Below are 21,558 nucleotides of genomic sequence, written 5' to 3' on the forward strand. Positions count from 1 at the left end.
TATATATATATTCATGGACTTTGATACTTGCACTTGATTTACAAATGCTCTCAGAATTTAAATGATATTGTAGATTAGTTCGCAGCAATGCAAGCAATAATTAATCATTTATTTGCTTGCATTAAATTTCATTTAAATTTAATTAACTTTAAATTTGCTTTTTACGAATAGAGGATGTTTGTTAAATTCAAATATATATGTACAGGGTATGTTTTAAATTCGTATTATATAATTTTCAAAATTTTTTGTGGGGAAAATTGAAATAAGAGCATAAATAAAACAATATATTTAATGCAAATAATAATAGAAATAAATTATAAAACACGAATATAGATCAAATTGGAACAGAAAGCTAAGTTGCAGGCAGGGTGCAAAAAGCGTATGGGATTTGAACACACGATCCCAAAAGTTGAACTTTATTACCGTCATCTTTACCACTAAGCTAGCATCACACGGGAAGGGTATGCATATTTTGGCTTATATACATCATCAAGTAAATCAATTCTTAAAACTAAATTTTTTGGTCTTATTTCAGTGTGCTATCGTCTAAAAAATTCACCAGAGCTTGTTCTTCAGCTTCTAGTACATTTCTTACAAAAAACATTATCTTTTAAAATGGCGTTCCGATTGAAGTTAAATGGGCTGCTAAAAATCTATTCCATGTGCTTACAAAGATATGTTAACCAAAAAGGTATATTTATAAATAGAAGAATACAAATTTAACATACTCTTTACTGCAGTGGAATATTTAAAAGGCTATCAAATTTAATTTAAAATTAACGTTTTTAGTTTTTACCTGTTTCAAAAGAAAAAATAGCAAATCTTTTAATGCCATATCTGATCTGTTATAGCAGTTTGATATAGTCAGACATTCATTTTCATTAAAGGTAAATGTGTATGCAGAACCAGGAAATAATTGTCAGGACAAATTTTGCTATTTCATGGACTTGGAATTATAATTTTTGCCGCTGACTTTCTTGAACGCCTGATTTTATCTGTGCACAAGTACTGTAGTTACAGTTATCCTATTTTTCTTATCATTTTTTAACTAAATTCAGCTGATTGCTGTCAGCGTTCATCGCTACTTCTACCGCCATTAATTTTTGGTGACAACACCTGATTGTTCCTCTTTTACCACGTGACCCCAACGCATCCGCAGACATACGGATAGAAGTTGAACATTGTTGAACTCCATCTGTACGTCATCCGTCACCGCACATCGACCGGAATGCAGATTTCAATCAAAGTGAAGTCGCTCGCTGATTGAAGAAACGCATACTCACCGCAACGCATACGCAGCAGTGGAAACGGTCTTTAAGATATCATAGTAGCCGCCCAGACGGAAACATGATTAGTAACTCTGACTACCGTACCGAAGGGTCCGGAATCGAATCCTGGAGAAAGCATGGATGTAATTTGTCAGTCCCTTCATAGGGGGCAACGATGGCTGACCTGTTAGGTGCCTTCGCTTCCGGCTTTAGTAGTGGGTCAACGCCTATAAACATTTCGAGCCCGCCATTGGGGAAAAAATATCATAGCACTTGATAAAAATGGCAAAACTGTTGAAAACGTAGCTAATAGAAATGTCATCTTAACCAATCCAAGTGACGCTATCCCTGTGATAGATGAAAGTCCAAAAAATACATATCATCGTTGAATGCATCGAGAAAAGGTCAGTTGATCTGTCTCAGGCAAACATTAACATAAAAATTGTAGAAGCATTTACAATGTGTTTTCGAAGAATTCCACTAAGTCCAAAGCGTACTGAAGTTTTTGCAACAGTGAACTGGCTTCAGAACACAATATTACGGTTTCTAAAATTCTACACAGAGTAATAGAAAGTCCTAAATCTTGGATGCTCTTAAAACCAAAAATTTGGTCAAATTTCATGAGCATATGCACCGGAAAGGTGTCCACCTCAGCTGCTTTTTCTGGAGCAAGAAAGTCCGAAATCTTAATAAACTCTAGTGCAGGAAAAGATAGAATTTTCTGCACTATTGTAGCCTCAGAATTGCTTGGATGGAACGGACATTCGGTTGAAGTAACCATGTTCTGATTTACATGTAATACAGGTGGGCTTTGTGTCTCTCGGGAGCTTTCAGGTGTGCCATAAAAGAGCAAACTAGTAAAGGCAAGTAGGATTATTATTGCATCCGGTTTGCGCATGTTCGAAGCGCTAACATCTGAAGCAGATTTTTGGCTGTTTCCCTGGTCTGTACTCATTAACCTTGACTATGAGAGACAGAAGGGATTTTTCATGAGAGCTCCTGCTGCTTTTATTACAGCGTTTAAGTTCCATAAAGAAAATAGGAAGGTTGATTTTCTGCTGGTAGTATTTCTAGAAAACTGCTTCAGCTTAACGACCAGGTAACCCATCTTATTAAGTTCATTTCTGATGAAGTCCGGGTCTTCAGCAGCTGATAAGCCGTTAATGTCAACCTTAACTGGAAGCTGTTCTTTTGTATGGAAAATACAAAACTGAGTGGTGTTTTAAGTAGTAGTTTTAAGTTTAAGTAAAGCACCGAGAGCTTTTTCTCTGGTGTCCCAGTCTTGGAACTGGAGGTGAATTCCTTTCCGTTTCAAGGTTCCAATATAGTCTTATTTTCACTGAAAATGGATTTAATTTCTTTCCATGTGACCTCAGGTCGCGGGTAGACGATGGGCGGCAGGTACCGTATCTTTTCCACGGAAGTTGGGGTGGGAGTCGATTCCGTCGCAGTGGGCAATAAATCCATATCCTCCATGCAACTGAAGGAGTTCTCCGTAGGAATGTTAAAAGCTAAATTGCTGAAATCAAAATTACAGCTAGATTTCTTCTCTGGAGATCCGTAAGAAGCATAGTATTCATAATAATCATCTATTTTAAAATCCGGAGTTGCGGGATGTTGATTCAGTAAATCACGCGCATTCTTGATTGAATCTGTCGTGAACACAGGAGAAGTGTCTTCGTGGTGGTTAATAGGTTCATCAGCATGTTCATTTTGATGTTCCAAAGAGCATTCATCTGTTCTGGAGAAAAAAGCTTTAAAAGCAAATCAGTAAGCGTTGGCTCTGATACACTTGCATCCAATTTCTCGAAAAATCCTAAAGTAGTATATTTAGAAGTCGCAATTAATGATCTGCGGGAATTGGCAAGACTATCTGCCAACTGTAAAAATACACGAGATAATTGTCAAAGATATGAGCGAGAAGCATATGCATCTTCACACTCAGAAGCTTTGAAGAAGAAGCTAACCGTGTAGAAACTTCGAGAACAGGTAAGCGAATACTCACTTAGCTCAGAAAACAGAAACATAAAACTTAAGAAGTGTTAATTACCCTTTATTTCTCAAAACAAGAACTTAACAGATGGCTCTTTCATAGCGACAGCAAAGCCTCCACTTGGGTTTGAACTCAAAGTAATAAGAAATAAACTTAACTAATGCTTAACTAAAAAGATATAGCCGAAGCTATCAAGATTTCTAAGTAGTTGGCCCCTAAATTACCAACTAATCAAATGAAAGTTGGCGAAGCTATCAAGGGCCTGAGATACGGCCGAGCGTAGAAATAGCTTAGAGAGAGAGTAGCCAAAAGGTGAACGCGCGCTAGTCAGAAACTCTGGCTCCCTAACGAAGTCAGTGGAATCTCGACTTAAATACCGCTCTTACTCATTTGCATTAAAAGCGATTCTAAAAACACATTCTGGTATTAAATTGTAAGCTGAAATTAGGAGGGACAGGAAAGTAGCTTTTACTAAAGATAACTGTTAAAAAGTTAGGGTAAACCTTACAACTTATTACCTCGCGTATTTTGTTTGAGTATCGAGCGTTAGTGGGGTAACAATAGGAAGAACACATCGTTCTGGTCCTTTTTCTCCCTTAAAAGGGAAGCCCCGAAGGCAACAGACGTTTTCCTTCTGCCTATTGAAAGACAAGTTTGAATATGTCATCACTACGAACGTTAACGTAACCGTTTATTTGTGTCCACTCACAAAAGACTTGTGTATGTTTGTGAATTTACCAGTGATGATGCCTGCAGTTTTTTAACTACCTGCAATTCTTATTAACTGGTTTTTCTGCCAAGATAGGAACATTTGCTTCTATTGCTATTAACTTACACTGCTTTACTTGCTGATACGCTGAAGCTACACATGTTCCGTGCTAACAAATTACTTCGTTTTCCTGTTTCTGAGTTAATTGTCTAACGGTTGTATTTTAGCTTGACTGCTTTTAGTAATCTGTAGTAAAGTGCTATTATTAGTGTTATTCTAAAAATCGTGTTGATTTCTGCTCAGTTTTCATGTAATTTAAATATTAATTGCAATGTTCTTGTTTGACCGTACTATTTAACTACTTATTTTTACTTTTAGTATGCATTTCATTTGATTTGTGTTTTTGCTAATAATATCCTAAATGCATTATTTATTACGTTCTTGTAATTTTTATTAATTACCAGTGTTTTTTTACTTTTATTTTTAATTTATCTTATAGTAATTCTGATGTTTATATGTTGTTATTCTTCACTGTGCCTTATTTACGTAAGGGAAAAGGGAATTTCTATAAATTTCCTGTGCGTGACTTCTGTTCTGTGCCTTTTAAAAAGGTACCAAACAAGTTAAATTTTAGACAAATTCAAATAACTCTAAATACAAGACTTCAACTCATAAATTGTGTTGTGATTCCTGAATAAATAATCGCTTGCTGTTGACTGGTGGAAGAATCTTGAAAAATGATAAGGCAAAATTCAATAATTACGTACTCATTATTCCTTAAAATAAATCAGAATTTATTTTCTTATAAACTAACATTTTAGATTATAACATTATTAAACCTCAAGCTCTCGGGAGTGGGTATAGGCTATTTTCGTTCAGAAATACTTATTTCATAATATAAATTTTCATAATAATCGGACATGATATTTCCAATGATAACTAAGATCCCTAGGAATACATTTTTTTTTTTTTTTTTAAATTTAAGTATCTTAAGACTGCTATCACACATCCGTTTGTTTCGGAAGAACAACTGTTTGTAAAAATTTTTCTGCTTTGTCACAACAGCCGTTCACCACAGATCACTTTGGGGTTATAAGGTATTTCTCCCACCTTCTTAGCATACCTTCATTGTGTAGTAGTCAGAACGTTGGGCACGTATTCCAGAGGTCCGTCGTTCGATTCCCGGCGAAGGCGTCGCCCATTTTTCCCTGCTTTCAAAATATCTAATATCTCTACAGGGTTAACATGTAAAAGGGAAACTGGTTCTCCGCTACAAACAAGCTGATAGCTGATTGGTTGAAACGAACAACTTGAAATTTTTTTTCTACAGGAAGGAAAATATCGCGCGTCTTTCTTTCGATAGTAAATCAGGCAGAAAAATTGTCCGAAACAGTTTTTCGTGTGAAACAAATGCATGTGTGATATATGCCTAAGATTCCGAATACCGTAAGTTAAGTACAGAGACATCTGGTGGCAATGAATGCAAATGACCACCGAACTTCCGTAAGCGCAAATCTAACGCAGTAGTGTTTAAACGGAGGTTCGTCTGCGTATGCGTTTTTTCCACTGACGCTACGACTAACGCACTAATGGAAACGGTGCTTTATCGCTATTTTTGTGATTTTTGCTAACTAGTGTAATTCAAGCGATAGTTCCTGAACTTCACCGATTGTAAGAACGCAAGGGTGACCATACTTAACTTTAGCTACAACTAGCATTTATTCTTCAATTCATGAATGGACAGTCGTCAGTTAACACCCTTCGCTCAATGATCATCGTTTCATCGATTTCGGAATATACATTGAGTCACCGCAAATAACTTAAACTAGGTGAAAGATGAAATTCGTTGAACTCTACCTTTTCGGCAATACTGAAGCTCCACATGTGCAAAGCCTGACAGCACAGTGCAAAAACTGCAAAAATGTATTAGAGTTAAAAGAGATCCATGATAGCCTTATAAATCCCTTGCACTCAATGTGCGACCAAGTTTAAAACATTGCGTGCGTACGGATTCGCAGTAGATTGAATGCACACAGAACCGACGATAGTTGATGATATTTATATTACCAAAAACACAGTTGTAAAACTTTCCACAAAAATACTCATACATAAATTGTACTCTATGATACTTCACAGTATCATAGAGTACAATCAGCAGTTACACTTCAGACCACTAAGAAAGTTATGCATAACGCAGTGCAAAGAGCATCTAAAGAGCGCAGCTCACACGGACATATTTTAATACTTTGAACTCACACTGAACTAAGCAACTACTGAGAGCAGATGCTGTCTCCGATCTTACACAGTTTTCATCCGGCCGCCGAGAAATCTCTAGTACTTTCCATTTCTCGAAATTACTGTAACATCGAAATTACTATTACATCTAAGGGCCGGATACGGTTACAGCTACATATTTACAGAACGAATTCTAGTTATACAGAAACCGGACCGAAATGTCGCCAAATGGTAGCCAGCTCTGGCGACTTTTAGAGATTTTTCGCCAAATTTGGTGACAAAAATTAGTCACCAAAACCATCGCAAGCTTGGCGAGATATCCATTTCTCAATGTTAAATAGACTTGCTCCTGTATGCTTATTTTTCGGCAAAGCTTCTCCTTTTCAAATTTTCATACTACATTATACAAAAGGAAATACAATTTTACATATAATTTCACTAACATTATTTACATGTATACAAATTCCATTACAATAGATTCATAGCAAGTAATTAAAAAACTAGGTGGAAGACGAAATTCATTAATCTCCACCGCTTCGGCAATGTTCTAGCTCACCGTGTGCAAAGCCTGGTAGCACAGTGCAACAACCGAAAAAAAATGTATTAGAATTAGACGAAATCCATGATAGCCTTATCAGTACCTTTCACTCCGCGCGCGAGCAAGTTTTAAACAGCCGCAAAAATGTTATCCTCAATAAAACACCCTGGTGGAACAATCAGCTGACAGCCAAACATAGGAAAGTAAAGGCCCTAAGGCGCTGAACGCAAAAATGCTGCATTCCCGAGAAAAGGGCTGTCGTGGCCGTAATTTTGAAGAAGCATAGGACTGCCTATTAATGCAACATTAACAAAATACAACATGCCTCATGACAACACTACTGCACCACAACGCTACTATATTCACCGAATTCCCTTTTTTTAAACTGTGTTTTTTTTTTTTTTTTTTTTTTTTTAATTTCTTAAAAATATGATAAACTCACTACTGTATTTTTATGTAACTGCATTGCTCTATGTACACATTCATTCATTTTATGACTTATTTACTTTTTGTTATTTTTTATCTATTTATTTATTTGATTTATTCATTCTTGCATTTATTTATTTATTTCTGTTGTATTTGATCATCCGCACTTTCGACTATTAATTGTTAGACATTTGTCACATTCTTATTCAGTCGTATACTCTACCTTTGACAGTTGGAGTATATATGTATTCGGCGAAGACTCTAAGCTTATGCAGCCCAATAATTTGAAATGAGAACTACCAGTACTAATATAAGCTAAACATTTTCGAACCTCAGACGGGCTTACACGTTCAGTGCGTCCAACGGTTTTCGGATACGTATGGAAGATACATCAGTCTACTGTTGAAGTTCATCTAGAATAGCAGTGGGATGAATATAATCTTTAGCCTTCAGATGGTCATCTTAAAACATTTTGAAAGTGCTTATCTTAGAAAAGAGGGAAGGCTATGTGCTAAGGCCACCTTCTCAGCAGTCATGTTTGAAACTAATATGCTCTCAAATATTCCAAGCAATATACATATAGTCACTTATCATGTATAAATTATATCCATATTTTCTAGTAGATCATAAACAGAATGATAATCGGCAACATTTATTTCGATGATAGCTGAACTTGCATTTTCCAAAATGTGGTCTTTTTATAAACAAAATTTTCTGTGCAGTTTGTCATTTGTTCTGATAGTGAGCATCTACTGCTACAGATTTGATGTAAAGCGGAGGGAGGGAAAGGACAAATTTGAAATGCTGCGTAAAGCATATGGGGATCAAGCATTTAGCACCATTGTTTTTCGTTGTTACTTATGATGTCGTGATGGACGCGAAGATGATGACGTCGCCTCTCTTTGCTGTCTGTAACGGATGAGGACAGCGAAAACGAACTGTTGCAGATAAATTGTTACATATCTTTTGTTACAAATGATAAACTTAGAATCAGTAAGCTAAAAAAATTATCATGAAAGATCTTAGAAAAAAGAAATGCTTGTTCTCATGTTGTACCTCACGAGTTGGCTGCAATAGAAAAAGAAGATCCATCTTCTGTATGTCGTGGTTTAATTCAAACTGCAATCATTAAACGTAAGTTTTTTCAAATTACAAATGGAGATGAAACTTAGCACTTTGCTCGTGATTGGGACAAATCAACTTGAGTTCTTAACCATTGTCACAGAAACTTTGGGTTGAGAAAATTTAAGAAATATCACCTGAGTGACTTGTATTTAATTGGACACACTAGGGCTATCTGCCTAAGGGGAGGGATTCCTTCGTGGAGGACTTTCTAAGGGAAACTGACTTGTATACACGTTAAACATGGGGGAAACCACGAAAACGCCGGGATTCGAACCTCGGACCGAACTACCAGTGCTCAGCGACTCTACCGCTCGGCCGCTGGTAGGCAACAACTGGAAAAGGAACTTGATCCTAAGCGAGAGATGGTAAATTCCATACTTTACAACGACAGAATGGACTGGGCTTCCGAAAGGAATTTAGCGCGTTAGACCTAAAAAAGCTCAATCAAATAACTGGTTTCTGCTCCACGACAATAGGCCCTCTCACAATTCCATTCTCGTAAGCAGTTTAGCAAGGAAAAAGTGTCACAGTATCCAACCAACATCCTTATCACCAGATTTGTTCCCTGCATGCAATTTTCTCTTCCCTAAAGTGAAGTCTACCTAGTAAACTTACACTAGTCACTACTTTAATAGCATTGAAGCGATTCAGAAAACAGTAACCAGCGATACACTAGATGACTTCTACGAAGGAATCGAGCAGCTGTATGAGCACGCCAAGTATAGACCTACAAGTATTGTATACTGAACTGGAAATTTCTAAGAGCTCATGCCAACTAGTGGCAAAAAAGGACTATACGCGTGAATACACAGAGCTGCACTTCCGGTTGTCTGAAGAGAGATTTCGTATTTCATTTAGAAACGCAATTTATAAATGAAATACGAATTTCATTTAGAAAGTTGTCCACGAAGGCATTTTTTCTTCTCGATACAAATTTTTCTTGTGCTTTGTCTTAAACAATAAATCTAATCTAATTTAATGAAGTTTACAAGCATATGTTCATCTTGTCTTGCTCGCCAAATGAAGGTTTGGTTGGACATCTTGAAGAAAACTTTTAGTCAAATATTTGAAAGAATATTTATATGCTTTAAAATACTAAAATGAAATTCAAAAATTAAAATGTTGGTAAATACATTATATAATTGTTGGTATACATTATATATATTAATTTGGGAGCAATTCATTTTAAAGCAAATTCTTTCTCGAAAAGAATTTGTTAGTCAGTTGAAAACATTTCTGTAAAAATTACAAAAGAGGATCGTGAATTAGAACAATTAAAAATAAGTAAAATCTTCAAGTCACTGAAGGTGCAATATTGTAGAAAGAAGGATTTTCTAAGGAAGCTATCTCGTACTTTTTTCAAGGAAAAATTAAATTAAAAATTGCAAAAGAACCTATATTCAACTATATTAAGCAAACTTATCTACTATAATTTCTTATAACAGTAAAAATTATAAGCTACGTATATTTAAAAAATTCTCAAAAATATCTTTTGATCTATTCTATCCATTTGATCTATCAAATAGATATATTTTATCTATCTTTTTGATTTTCCTAAAGTCAAAAACACTTAGTTTTTTCTTTTTCGTAGTTTGCCTTTATTGAAGTTTATTGAACTACATGGTGAATTCCGATATAAACTTTTGGTAACCTCTGAATTAATTCTGTGATCATGTATTAATTTTGTAGTGAAATATGAAAGGCTCAGAAGTCACATTCTACTTTCATTTTTTTTTTTTTTTTTTTTTTCAGTTGGCCCATTCTACTCGAGTGTTAGGCCTCATTTTGATTCATTGTGTTGCGACTGGTGTTGGTATGATGGAATATTTCAAAGACAAGGTAAGATGATTAGTTAATGCTTTAATAACTTTTTCCTTGAACGCTAATTAAATGATTATGAACACTCTAATATACACAAATAAAGAACACAGAACGGTATTTGTCTAAAGCTCCATACGCAAGTTTGCTGCAAGAGGGCGGCTCGGAATAAACAGTTTTACTGTAGTTCAGAATAATCAAATCGGAATAAATAGTTTTACTGGGGTTCAAAAATCAGCCTTAAATTCACAATGAGTAATTCTGTGCTTTTTGAGATTATCATATACTGATTTTTCTTCTTCAAAGAGTAGAAATAATCTACAGTTAAATAGAGAGGGAAAAGGCCGTTATAGGGTTTGCCACTACTAAGGCCGGAAGCGGTGGGCACTATGGAGGCACCAAATAAGTGGGCCAAAGTTGCCTATGAAATGACTGACAAATTACATAATATCTATTTTGACGTCTCCAGCATTCATTACCCAACATGGAGAAGAACGAAAATCAATGTACGACATACCGACTGGTTAAGTTTCAAAAGGGATGTCTCAAAATCTCTAGCAGACCCTAGAAATCTGACAACTATCGAAGAAATTGATAAATATATAAGAGATGTTACCACTAGTCTCCACGAGATCTATCAAAGAACGGCTCTCTCACATAACTCGAAACCAAGACCGCACAGCTGCCCATGGTGGACAAAGGATGTCACTATTCTCAGGAAAAAGGGTCGAGCAACAAGGAAGAGATTCCAAAAAACAACTGGAGAGGAAAGCGCCCATAACAGGCTGCTTTACCAAAGGGTACGTGTACAGTACCGGCAAAAGATGTATAAAGAAAAGAAAATGCATGGTACATTACATGGAACAAAATCACTGTCAGCTCTCCGTTCGGAACATACTTTCATCTAGCTACAGGTAAGAGCATGGATCCATTACAGATAGGTTCAGTTCGAAATGACGATGGCACAATGATGAGCACAATTGAGGATACAATTAGGGAAATAATGAGGTTCCATTTTCCAGAAGACTACCCCAACCAGGACTCTACATATCACGCAGATATTCGTGCCCAAGCAACCGAGAATCCAACCTCGGAAGACGATCAGCCGTTCACACTCGAAGAAATGCAACGTACGATAAACTCAACATGCAAAGGTAAAGCTCTTTGTCTGGATGGCCTCACGATTGAAAATATAGAAGAGCTTAGGCTCGCGGACGATAAACAAATTCTAGCACTCCTTAACAAGTGCCTTGAATTAGGTTATTTTCCAAAGGAATGAAAAACTCAGAACTGGTCTTGGTCCAGAAAGAGGGGAAAACCAAAGTCCATGCTCAGTTCTTACAGGCCTATCTGCTTACTCTCAGCGTGGGGCAAAGTCCTTGACAAGATGATTACGCAGAGATTAACGTATTACCTGGTCAAAAACAAACTACTAAACCCCGCCCAATATGGGTTTACTAAAGGGCGGAGCACCACCGACGCCCTCAACCGTGTTCAAGACATCATCTTAAATAACACACAAAATAACCTCCATACGTGTATAATATCGCTTGACGTGGCGTCAGCATTCAATAAACTATAATGGCCAGCGCTCAAAACGAAACTAAAAGACCTGCGATGTCCAAAGAATCTTTACCAACTGATCACAAGCTACCTCACAGAACGTCAAGTGACTTACAAAAGAGACGCCCTAAATATTACGATGAATTGCCACAAGGAGCCCCACAGGGATCTAATATCGGACCCATCCTGTGGAACATAATTGCAGACTCAGCTCTAAGCATCGACTTTGGAGACAATGCCAAGATGCTAGCTTACGCCGATGATATTATACTCATAATAGACGGAGGCAATAGAACAACAATAAAGCTTAAAGCAGACGCAGCACTCAAATTGCTTATAAAATGGAGTCAATACAACAAACTGTGTTTCAGTATTGAAAAGACACAGATGATAGTCTTTCCAAAGGGCTCAACAATAGACGCGAATCCACCACGTATAAAGTGGGAAGGGCATCCACTGCGACGCCAGGATACCATAAATACCTCGGATTCACGCTTGATAAGAAGCTCACGTGGGTATCACATCTTACGGAAGTACGAAATAAGACATCGAATCATGAATAAACTAAACAGGATAATCACAGACAAGTGGAGCCAAAAGGGGCGCTTGTTAAAACATCTACACCTAAATGTAATAGAACACATGATCCTCTACGGCTGCCCAGTCTGGATGACTGGAACAGCAAGAATATGTCAAAAACTACAACAAATACAGCGAGTAATCCTGTTAAAAATCACCCAGTGCGTATAGCACCACTTCAGTAGCAGCACTTCAGGTTCTAGTTGGCACGTTCCCACTCGACCTAAAAGCAGAATTAGAAGGATCAATCTACCGACTTCTACACTACAAAGAGAACCTTCACACTAAAGAAGATTTACATCTATCCTATGCCAGCATAGAAAGCTTCCAAACTCCCCTGTCTTACACCCAGGAGATCTACCCATCCCTTCCTAGTGCAAATCACCACCCTCTGGACAACAAAGAGAGATTTTCTCTGACGGATCAAAAATTTCAGGACGAGTAGGGGCAGCGTTCACGGTCTTTTTCAACAAAGGAGAAATTTATCAAGCACACTTTCGTCTAAGCAACCATACTTCAGTCTTCCAAGCCGAGTCCTTCGCACTCAAAGAAGCAGCACTATGTTTAGGTACGCAACCAGCAGCTCACACTTCATTCTTCACAGATAGCATGAGCGTTCTGAATGCGCTGAATTCCATTCCTCCAAAACATCCGCACACGGCAGCACTTAGAGAGATCCTCTTGACGTTAGACTCTTCCATCTCTTTAAAGATCAACTGGATAAAGGGACATACCGGGCAGAAAGGCAACGAACGAGCGGATGAACTAGCTAAGACTGCAGCTCTCAAACCAGAAATTGACAAGGAAGTTCCGCTTTCCGCAGAAGTTGCAGAAAGGCTCGTCAAGACAAAATTCCAAGAGACATGGACATCACGATGGCAGGAAGAAGAGACAGGAAGATTTATTTACAACATCTTCCCAATACCTTCTCTCAAGAGGCTCAAATGCAACCGACTCTTCCTCCAGGCCTGTACCAACCACAGGAAATTCCCAGAGTATTACAGACGATTCTTCAGGCAGGACGTCAACTGTTCTTGTGGTTTTCGCGGAGAACACGCGGACGCACTTCATTACCTGCTCTCCTGCCCTCTGACAGAGCACCTTCGACAGCAATTCTTTCCTTCCGACTACATCACATATCCTGTGAATAGACTGTTCACGGACTATTACTGTAACAACGGCATCTTAGAGATAATGAAGCAAGTGAATGAAAATAAATATATTCAAGAAACTAAAGATTAATGTAAAAGGTAGAAAGGCGGCCTAACCGTCAGATTGCTATCAATGAATAGGATGACATCCTAACCCTGTAGTGTTATTAACTTAGTTTGGCGGAACAGGTTAAGTAAAGTGACCATATATATCCGCCTTTTCCGAAATCCGAGCCCAGGCCCTTCAGGGCGGCAATCAGTATCACTATCCCCTTTCTAATCTGGGCGGCAAATAGACGACCTTTGTTACGTCTCTTTGACCGCTGCTTGTATACTGAATGTGATGAAGTTTAACAGAATGACTGCAAATTTTGTTTCTTAAAGATATGAGGCCAAAGTCAAATTTTCTACAATCGCATATTTTACTAAATGATATTCGGAAAGAGAATTGGGTTAATGTATGCAAATCCTTGTCAGCATGTATTTTAAAGGTTTTGACCATGTATTCTTCTTTGACTGATTTTGCTTGTCCCCTTTTTCAGAGCTGAAACAAAATAATCTATTTATTTCAAATGTTTTAATCTTCTCTTCTTATTATTTGTAAAATCATATTTTAATCATTAAACCAACACTCGTATTTTAAATGTCGTATTTGAACGTCTGTAGAAAATTAGCACTAAAGTCTGAAATGTATTTAAAATGTTAAGAAGAATATTAGCGTTTTAAATGTAAGTGACCGTAATACTTGAAACGAAATGAACCAGAAAGCATCATGCCTTATTAATGAAAGCTTCATCTTTTAATTTAATTCATTTTTGTCTATGAACTCTTATACAACTTGTTATGAACAAAATATCCTATTAAGGTAAAAGTATAGTTTAGGGTACCCCTTGGCGAAATGGGGCGATTTTTGGCGGTTCATGGATACCGATTTTGTGCAATTCTTTGACTCCTTATTTTGGCTTTCGAAGCGGCGATTTTTGGTGCAAAAATCGCCACTACACAAAGCCAAGATAACAAGACAAACAATTGCACAAACTCGGTATCCATGTACACATCGACTTATTTTCACTTAAAAAAAAAATCCCCGAATTGCACAAAAATAGCATTGCGGACTCCTTTGACTTTATCCATGTAAACGTCGACCTATTTTCACTTTAAAAAAAAAATCCCAGAATTGCACAAACTTGCATTGCGCACTCCCTTTACTTTGTCCATGTACACATCGATATATTTTCACTTACAAAGCCAAAGGAGCACCAAATTCTACAATATAGGCAAACAAAAAATACATAATCTCAATAAAATATATTTGAAACCAAACAATAAAATAACATAAAAAATTAAAAACATGTTATATATTTAAGCACTACCAAAAGCAAATATTCACTTACCATGATTTTCGAATTCGCTTCGTACACCCAGATCCACGTAAAAATCAAAATATCAATCATACTCAAATGACATTTTTCAAACCAGGTACTCTTTCTGATCAAACACTTCACATAGTGACCATCTGAACCTTTCTTCCTACAAACCCATTCAAATCCATCTAAACGGTTTTTACGTTCGACTAGACGCATATCCTTCTTACATACAGGACACTTATAATGGCTACTAAGTAAACCTTCATTTACACACCAGTCAATTAAAGCTCTTTTCCCCTTTCGCTCCAAATCGTACAGAAACTTCAAATTAATCTTACTACTTTCGGCCATTCTACCGTCTAAAGAATCAAACCAACACACACGACCAAAACGCTTACAAAACATCCCATGATTCAAAATTTCCCAGAATCATGCACCCGATTACGTCATAATAGGGTTTCCATAACATTCAACTACTCAGGCTACCATAAATGAAACAACAACTTGGCGATAAATCAAACAACAACTTTGCCATAATACAAAGGTACCTTAAAGTCTACTCTACCCTCCTATTAATTATTGCAGATTATGAACTGGAAACTCCAAAGTGTTGGAATGAATCCTTCAGCTGAGCAGTACTTGGTATTGCATAAATTTGGAGCGGTAAGTGTACCTATTACGTAATATTTACAGCATTTTGTGCAACATGTAGCATTTTACTACAAGTGCATATTGAATGTTTAATTTCAGTTCACCTTTCGTGTTGAAAGTTAGTATGGTGTTACATTTAGATGTTAATAACCTGATTAATAATATTTATTCAAATAGAAAAATAAGCGAATGTAAGGTATTCTTTAATATATTTTCACTGGGATAAATTTTAAAATGTTTAATTTTCACTTCTGCTACTAATTATAATTCATTGTTGGAAATTCATGTGTTGCTTTGCCTGCTTTGGTGTTTTATAAGTACCTCATGATAATGAATTTTCTATTTGCTTTCTTTTTCCATGTTTTAATCCCTTTGTGTGATCATCTACTCAGGAGGTAATTTTCAAGCATGCCCGAAAAAGAGCAATTTGTAGATCCTTATTTGCTTATAGACGCAGACCAAAAGCATGGTGTTCACTTTTTTGATTAGCCTCTTTTAATTTACAGACCCTTAGTGTAAGTTAGATTCCTTGTTTAGATAGATTTCCTTTTTATAATTTGCCCTTGTGATTCTAGAATAACAGTTCTTAAATGTGGCAAATACCGAGTACAAAAATATGAAGTATCTTACATTATTGTTTCAGAGTTAGTATAAAATTAGTACTATAATATTAATGCATGCCCACTTATTTATCTCCTATACAATTCAATTTCAGCCGGAATAAGCAGAAATTTCCAAGATTTAGTTCCTAAATTTAATTTTCATTATTAAATGTTTTTAACATTACAGTGAAACAGGATATGATATTACTTGTATGCATGAAAGAAAACGGAAAAGTATGCTGTAAATGCTAATGAAATGCTTTCACTTAGATATGCATATTATGTGTATTACTGAATATTGCTGATTTCCTTTTTTCTTTTCTTAGAAAACAAAACGTTTCGTTTTGACAAGTCCTAAAATTAAGTAAATTTAAGTTAGGAATTCCAAATGCGGCAAACTCCGAAGTTGAACTGATGCTGATTTTATAAAATGTCTTCATGCACTTCGATGGACAATGGCACATGGTCCCCATTCTTCAAGAAATATAAATATTATGCCAATTACTTTCGGAAGAATAATTCTTTTAAAATAAAATTTTGTCTGTTTTCATTGCATAAGAAAATACAGGAGTTGTCCTAAATAACTGAAATATTTAAAAGTATAAAGAATTGTGCACCTAATATAGTGAAAGAGAAACTCTGAAATCTGAGAGTGATTTAATATTATTGGGATGGAGGCATACAAGTTATCAATGGTAGTAACAAGTATTTTATACCACTCTTCTATCAAACTGCTTCAACTCTAAAAAATAAGCTGGTGGACGAGAAAAATGGGATCTCAACTTATTTTCCAGCACAGACCACAGTGGTTCAATTATATTTAAGTCTGGTGATTATGTAGACCTAGTAAAATACACTCTTAGACAAAAATAAATAAATAAATAAATAAAAATAACTAACTAAATAAATAAATAAACGACGCACCACGACACACCGAGAAGATATAAAGCAAATTGGACACAAATTGATATGCATACAAGTTTCGACGAAAATGCAAAATTTTAGATTTTGGCTGCCAATGAAAGAACGGTTGTCACTACAACGCATCCGATCTGCGCAACTGGCAGGATATTTAATAGGAGAAATTATGATTCCAGGTCATAAATTCTTCACGGATTTCATTCCATGTGCTCTGGTAGACAGTAACTATGCCTCGCATACAGGTGCGCAAACGATACGTGCAGATGTCAGAATTTGAGAGAGGTCGTGTAGTTAGCTCAAGGAAGCCGGTTGGTCTTATCGGCGAATAGCTCGACATTTGAGCAGGAGAGATGCCACTATTAGACGATGTTGGCAGGAATGGGTGAACCATGGCCGCACACGGCGTCAAGAAGGAAACGGTAGGCCTAAAGAAACCACAGAACTTGAATACCGAGCAATCGTCAGAGCGGCACTCACAGCCCAGATGCATCCTTATCATCGATTGTACGTGCAACTAATGCTTCAATGACCGCAAGGACCATTCATAGACGGCTCACAGAAAGGGGGGCTAAGGTCACGGCGCACTTTCCACCGACTACCATTGACCTCTATACGACGTCAAGCCCTTTTGTAGTGGTTTCGGGCTCATTCGCACTGGAATGTCACTGATTGAATAGAATAGTCTTCAGTGATCAGTCCCGCTTTGAACTGAGCCCCGATAACCAGCGAAGGCGAGTCCGGAGACGCCCCGAGCAGCGGTGTGATACCAACCTAACTGTCTTCCGGCAAACAGTCCGACAACCAGGAGTGATGGTCTGGGGTGCCATTTCATTTCATAGTAGGACCCCTTTGGTTGTCATCCGTCGCAATCTTACAGCACAGCGGTACGTCGACGAAGTTCTGAGGCCCATTGTGTTGCCCTTCATGTTACGCCACCCTCGGCTTGCATTTCAGCAAGATAATGCCTGCCCCCACACTGCAATTGTTTCTACTGCTTGCCGAACATTACCTTGGCCAGCAAGGTCAGCGGTTCTCTCTTCTATTAAGCACGTTTGGAGCATTATGGGCAGGGCCCTCCAACCAGCTCGGGATGCTGATGATCTGACGCGCCAGTTGGACAGAATTTGGCACGATATCCCTCAGGAGCACATCCGCAACCTCTATCAATCGATGCCAAGCAGAATAACTGCTTGCATAAGGGCCAGAGGTGGGCAAACGCGTTACTGACTTTTTCACTTTGTGAAGCTCTATCACTTCAATAAATCATCCAATTTTTCTCAAACTGAGCATCATTTGTTTTTCTGTACATGTGCATCACTTCTACCGATTTTCGTCCCATTCGGATAACTCCTTCTTGGTGCGTCGTTCCCTCCCCTTTTTTTTTTTTTAGTCTAAGGGTGTATGTAACGTCATCTTCACGCTCTTAAAACAGTGACTGAGCAATGTAATTGCAGTGAATGCCTGCATTACCACCTTGAAGGATGCAGACATTCGGAAGAAACAGTGTGTGCACCGCGGAATGGACGTGATCGCTTAAAATGTTTATGTACACAAAGAGGGTTTTCTTTCTTTCTTATAAGAAGATAACTGGATTTAATGCAAATCGGGATATAAATGCCAAAGCATTACTGAAATATCGCTATGTTTTACTGTAAGGAGCAGACAGTAAGCTTCTGCTATTGTTCTCCGCGCTGAAGTGAGAGTATGAAGTTTTTGACACATCTGAAAACAGCACTTACTTCCATTGATCAACATTCCCCGCTTTATGTTCCTCATACCACTGTACTTTCTGTTTTGCGTTTCTTTGTGGAGCAAGAGGTTTTGAAATAGTAAATCTGCTGTAAATATTTGTGCTTATGCAGCTCCTTTCGAATTGCATGGGTTGAAAATTGGTTTTGTAAATGCATATTAAGCTCAGCAATCGCCTTTTTCGCATCAGTTTTTCTTTCTGACATAACAATCCTCACTGATGTTCTTTTGGCTGTGTCAGTAAGTTTCGTTTTCCTCCCTTAACTGTGTCTCGCAGACAATGTTTTGCAGAGAATATTTAGGTTGCCATGTAGACGCAGTACCTCTAGATAAATTAACAACTGACAGATGCACTAAAGAGTCAGCCATCTACAATCAGACCTCCCTGGAACTCATTCAAGTCACTGATTTTTCTTCTTTGCTAACTGAGTTTCACAGACTACAATTTGCAATTCTACAGGAGTACGAGAGTGTAAAATAATAGTACAAAAATGTAACGGCTACTTTTGCTGGTTTTTGAATAATCAAGAGAAAAAAATAATAATTTAAGCACATTATATCTGTTACTTTAGACAACTTTTGTTCGTAAATGAAGATATAAACTGAACAAAATTTTAGCTTGAAATATTGTGCTATATACACTGGTGTGCAAAAATTAAGGACGAAGTCGAAAAATTAGCATATCAGCTGAACGAAGAGACAGAGCGGACAGAAAGACCAATCAGGAGATTAAGTAAGGTGATGTACGGTAGCACATGCGCAGATATGCAGGTAGACGTAATGGGGGAGTGTCTGAGTAGTATAAAACATGTTGTCGGTGTAAGATCAGTATTTCTGGCAAAGAGATTGCACGCCGTATAACAGTTAAAATCACACCGAGTTGCTGCCTCAGCGAGAAATGGCGAATAATCAATCTGTTGGACGACATCTGGATGCTCTTACCCGAGGTCGAATCATTGGGAGGTTGGAGGAAGGCCACAGTGTGACAAGTGTGGCTGCAGAGTTCGGAATTGCTCAACGCATCGTTTCACGACTTTGGAGACAATTTCAAACTACACGAACAGCTATCCGGGGATTTAGTAGTGGTCGTCCACGAGGAATCACACCCGCAGATGACCGGTATATTGCCTTACAGGCCAGAAGAAACAGGCGGCAGACAGCGGGAGAAATCGCTAGACACACGACACAGGCGACTGGACGACCGATATCGCGTTTTACCGTGGCCAGAAGACTGCACGGTGGTGGTCTGTTTGCACGACGCCATGTACGGTGTGTACCTCTAACGCCTGCCCATCGGAGAAGGCGTTCTCTGTGGTGCCGGGAACACCGGAATTGGAGAGACAATGAATGGGGACGAGTACTCTTTACAGATGAGAGCAGATTCAGTCTGAGTAGCGATTCTCATCGCATACTCATCTGGAGAGAGCGGGGAAGCCGCAATCATCCCTCGAACATCATCGAAAGGGACAGGTATGGAGGTGGCGGTGTTCTCGTTTGGGGAGGCATCATGCTTGGTAGTCGTACAGACCTTCACTTCTTCGACGCAGGTTCAGTCAACGGGACCCGTTATTGTAACAAGATTCTTCTTCCATATGTGCGTCTTTTTAGAGGCGCTATGGGTCCACAGTTCCTTTTCATGGACGACAATGCACCATGTCATCGCACAGTAGCTGCCGAACAGCTCTTAGAGAGTGGGGATATTGAACGTATGGATTGGCCGGCACGATCTCCGGACCTCAATCCCATCGAACATGTATGGGATTTTCTAGGAAAACGCTTGGCAGCTCGTACCTTACCACCAGTAACGATTCAGGAGCTTCCATTGGCGCTGCAAGACGAATGGGCAGCAATGCCTCAACAACTCATTGACACCCTCATTCTCAGCATGGGCAGACGCTGTGAAACCTGCCTAGCAGTCAGGGGAGATCATAAACCCTATTAAAGACCGGATGTTTCTTGCTGGACACCCATCACAGGGATGTTTCGGCCTTCAGTCGCATTGCGCTCCATGCTACTTTTTCAATAAAGCTTCTTTTTATCCCTCTGATTTCTCTTTTAGTAAGTGTTGCTTACATTACTCATGTGCTTACGTATTGGGGATCTTACGGTATTAAATGTGTTGATTTAGAAAGCTTTTGTACAAAGTTATATTGAAAAAACCGTCTCGTCCTTAATTTTTGCACACTAGTGTATTATCGTCTACCTCCACGTTTGCACATACGTGTATCACCATTTAAAAGGTACTCTCAAAGCTACAACGAAATTTGTTTTTTAAACTATTTTGTTTCTAAAATAAAAAAAAGTTACATGTATAGTTTAATTGGTTATTTCTATCCTTTCTGCCTTGCATGTAGAAGATTAATTTTGCGTAATTTTTTTTCTGTTTGAATGTTGCATGAAATAGGACTTTGGTGCTTTCTATTCTTATTAATTTTGGTACTTTTTACTCTTATTAACTCTGCGTTTCCTACTGCTTTTTGTATTAATTTTATCGTATGCTTTATTTAAGAAAATACGCATGTATATTTTAGTAGTATTTTTATATTTCTTTTAAACATTTTTATTACTAGTATTATTAAAACTGCTTATTATGTGTTGAAAATCACATTACCAAGCATAGAATACATGTGTTTTCTATGATAAAGCAGAAAATATTCCATTATTAATATATAATTTTCAATTAAAGAAAACTTTAAATTTCTTCTTCAGCCTTAGAAGGATCTGGTCATAACATTCAGAGAAAGAAATTTAGTTTCTTTTATATAACCAATATTATGATTGCATAATTAAAAACAAATTAGAAAATGCAATATTGATTTTGATTCAAATTTTATACTTGAAAAATAGAAAAGCAAGTCAGTTC

At 37.6% G+C, this 21,558-nt stretch overlaps 1 protein-coding gene across 1 annotated transcript in view; it reads left to right on the top strand.

The window, feature by feature from the left end:
* LOC118194142 (uncharacterized protein ZK1073.1-like) overlaps positions 1–21,558 on the top strand; it is a 164,107-nt gene that overhangs the window by 107,226 nt on the left and 35,323 nt on the right. Inside the window, exons 7-8 of the mRNA XM_035365328.2 lie at positions 10,047–10,133; positions 15,358–15,435. Coding sequence (XP_035221219.1) covers positions 10,047–10,133; positions 15,358–15,435 — 165 coding nt within the window. The remainder of the gene's footprint in view (positions 1–10,046; positions 10,134–15,357; positions 15,436–21,558) is intronic.

Source organism: Stegodyphus dumicola, chromosome X1 (assembly GCF_044657685.1).
Source record: "Stegodyphus dumicola isolate Sdum_Otavi_A_Nest chromosome X1, ASM4465768v1".
Lineage (NCBI taxonomy): Eukaryota > Metazoa > Arthropoda > Arachnida > Araneae > Eresidae > Stegodyphus > Stegodyphus dumicola.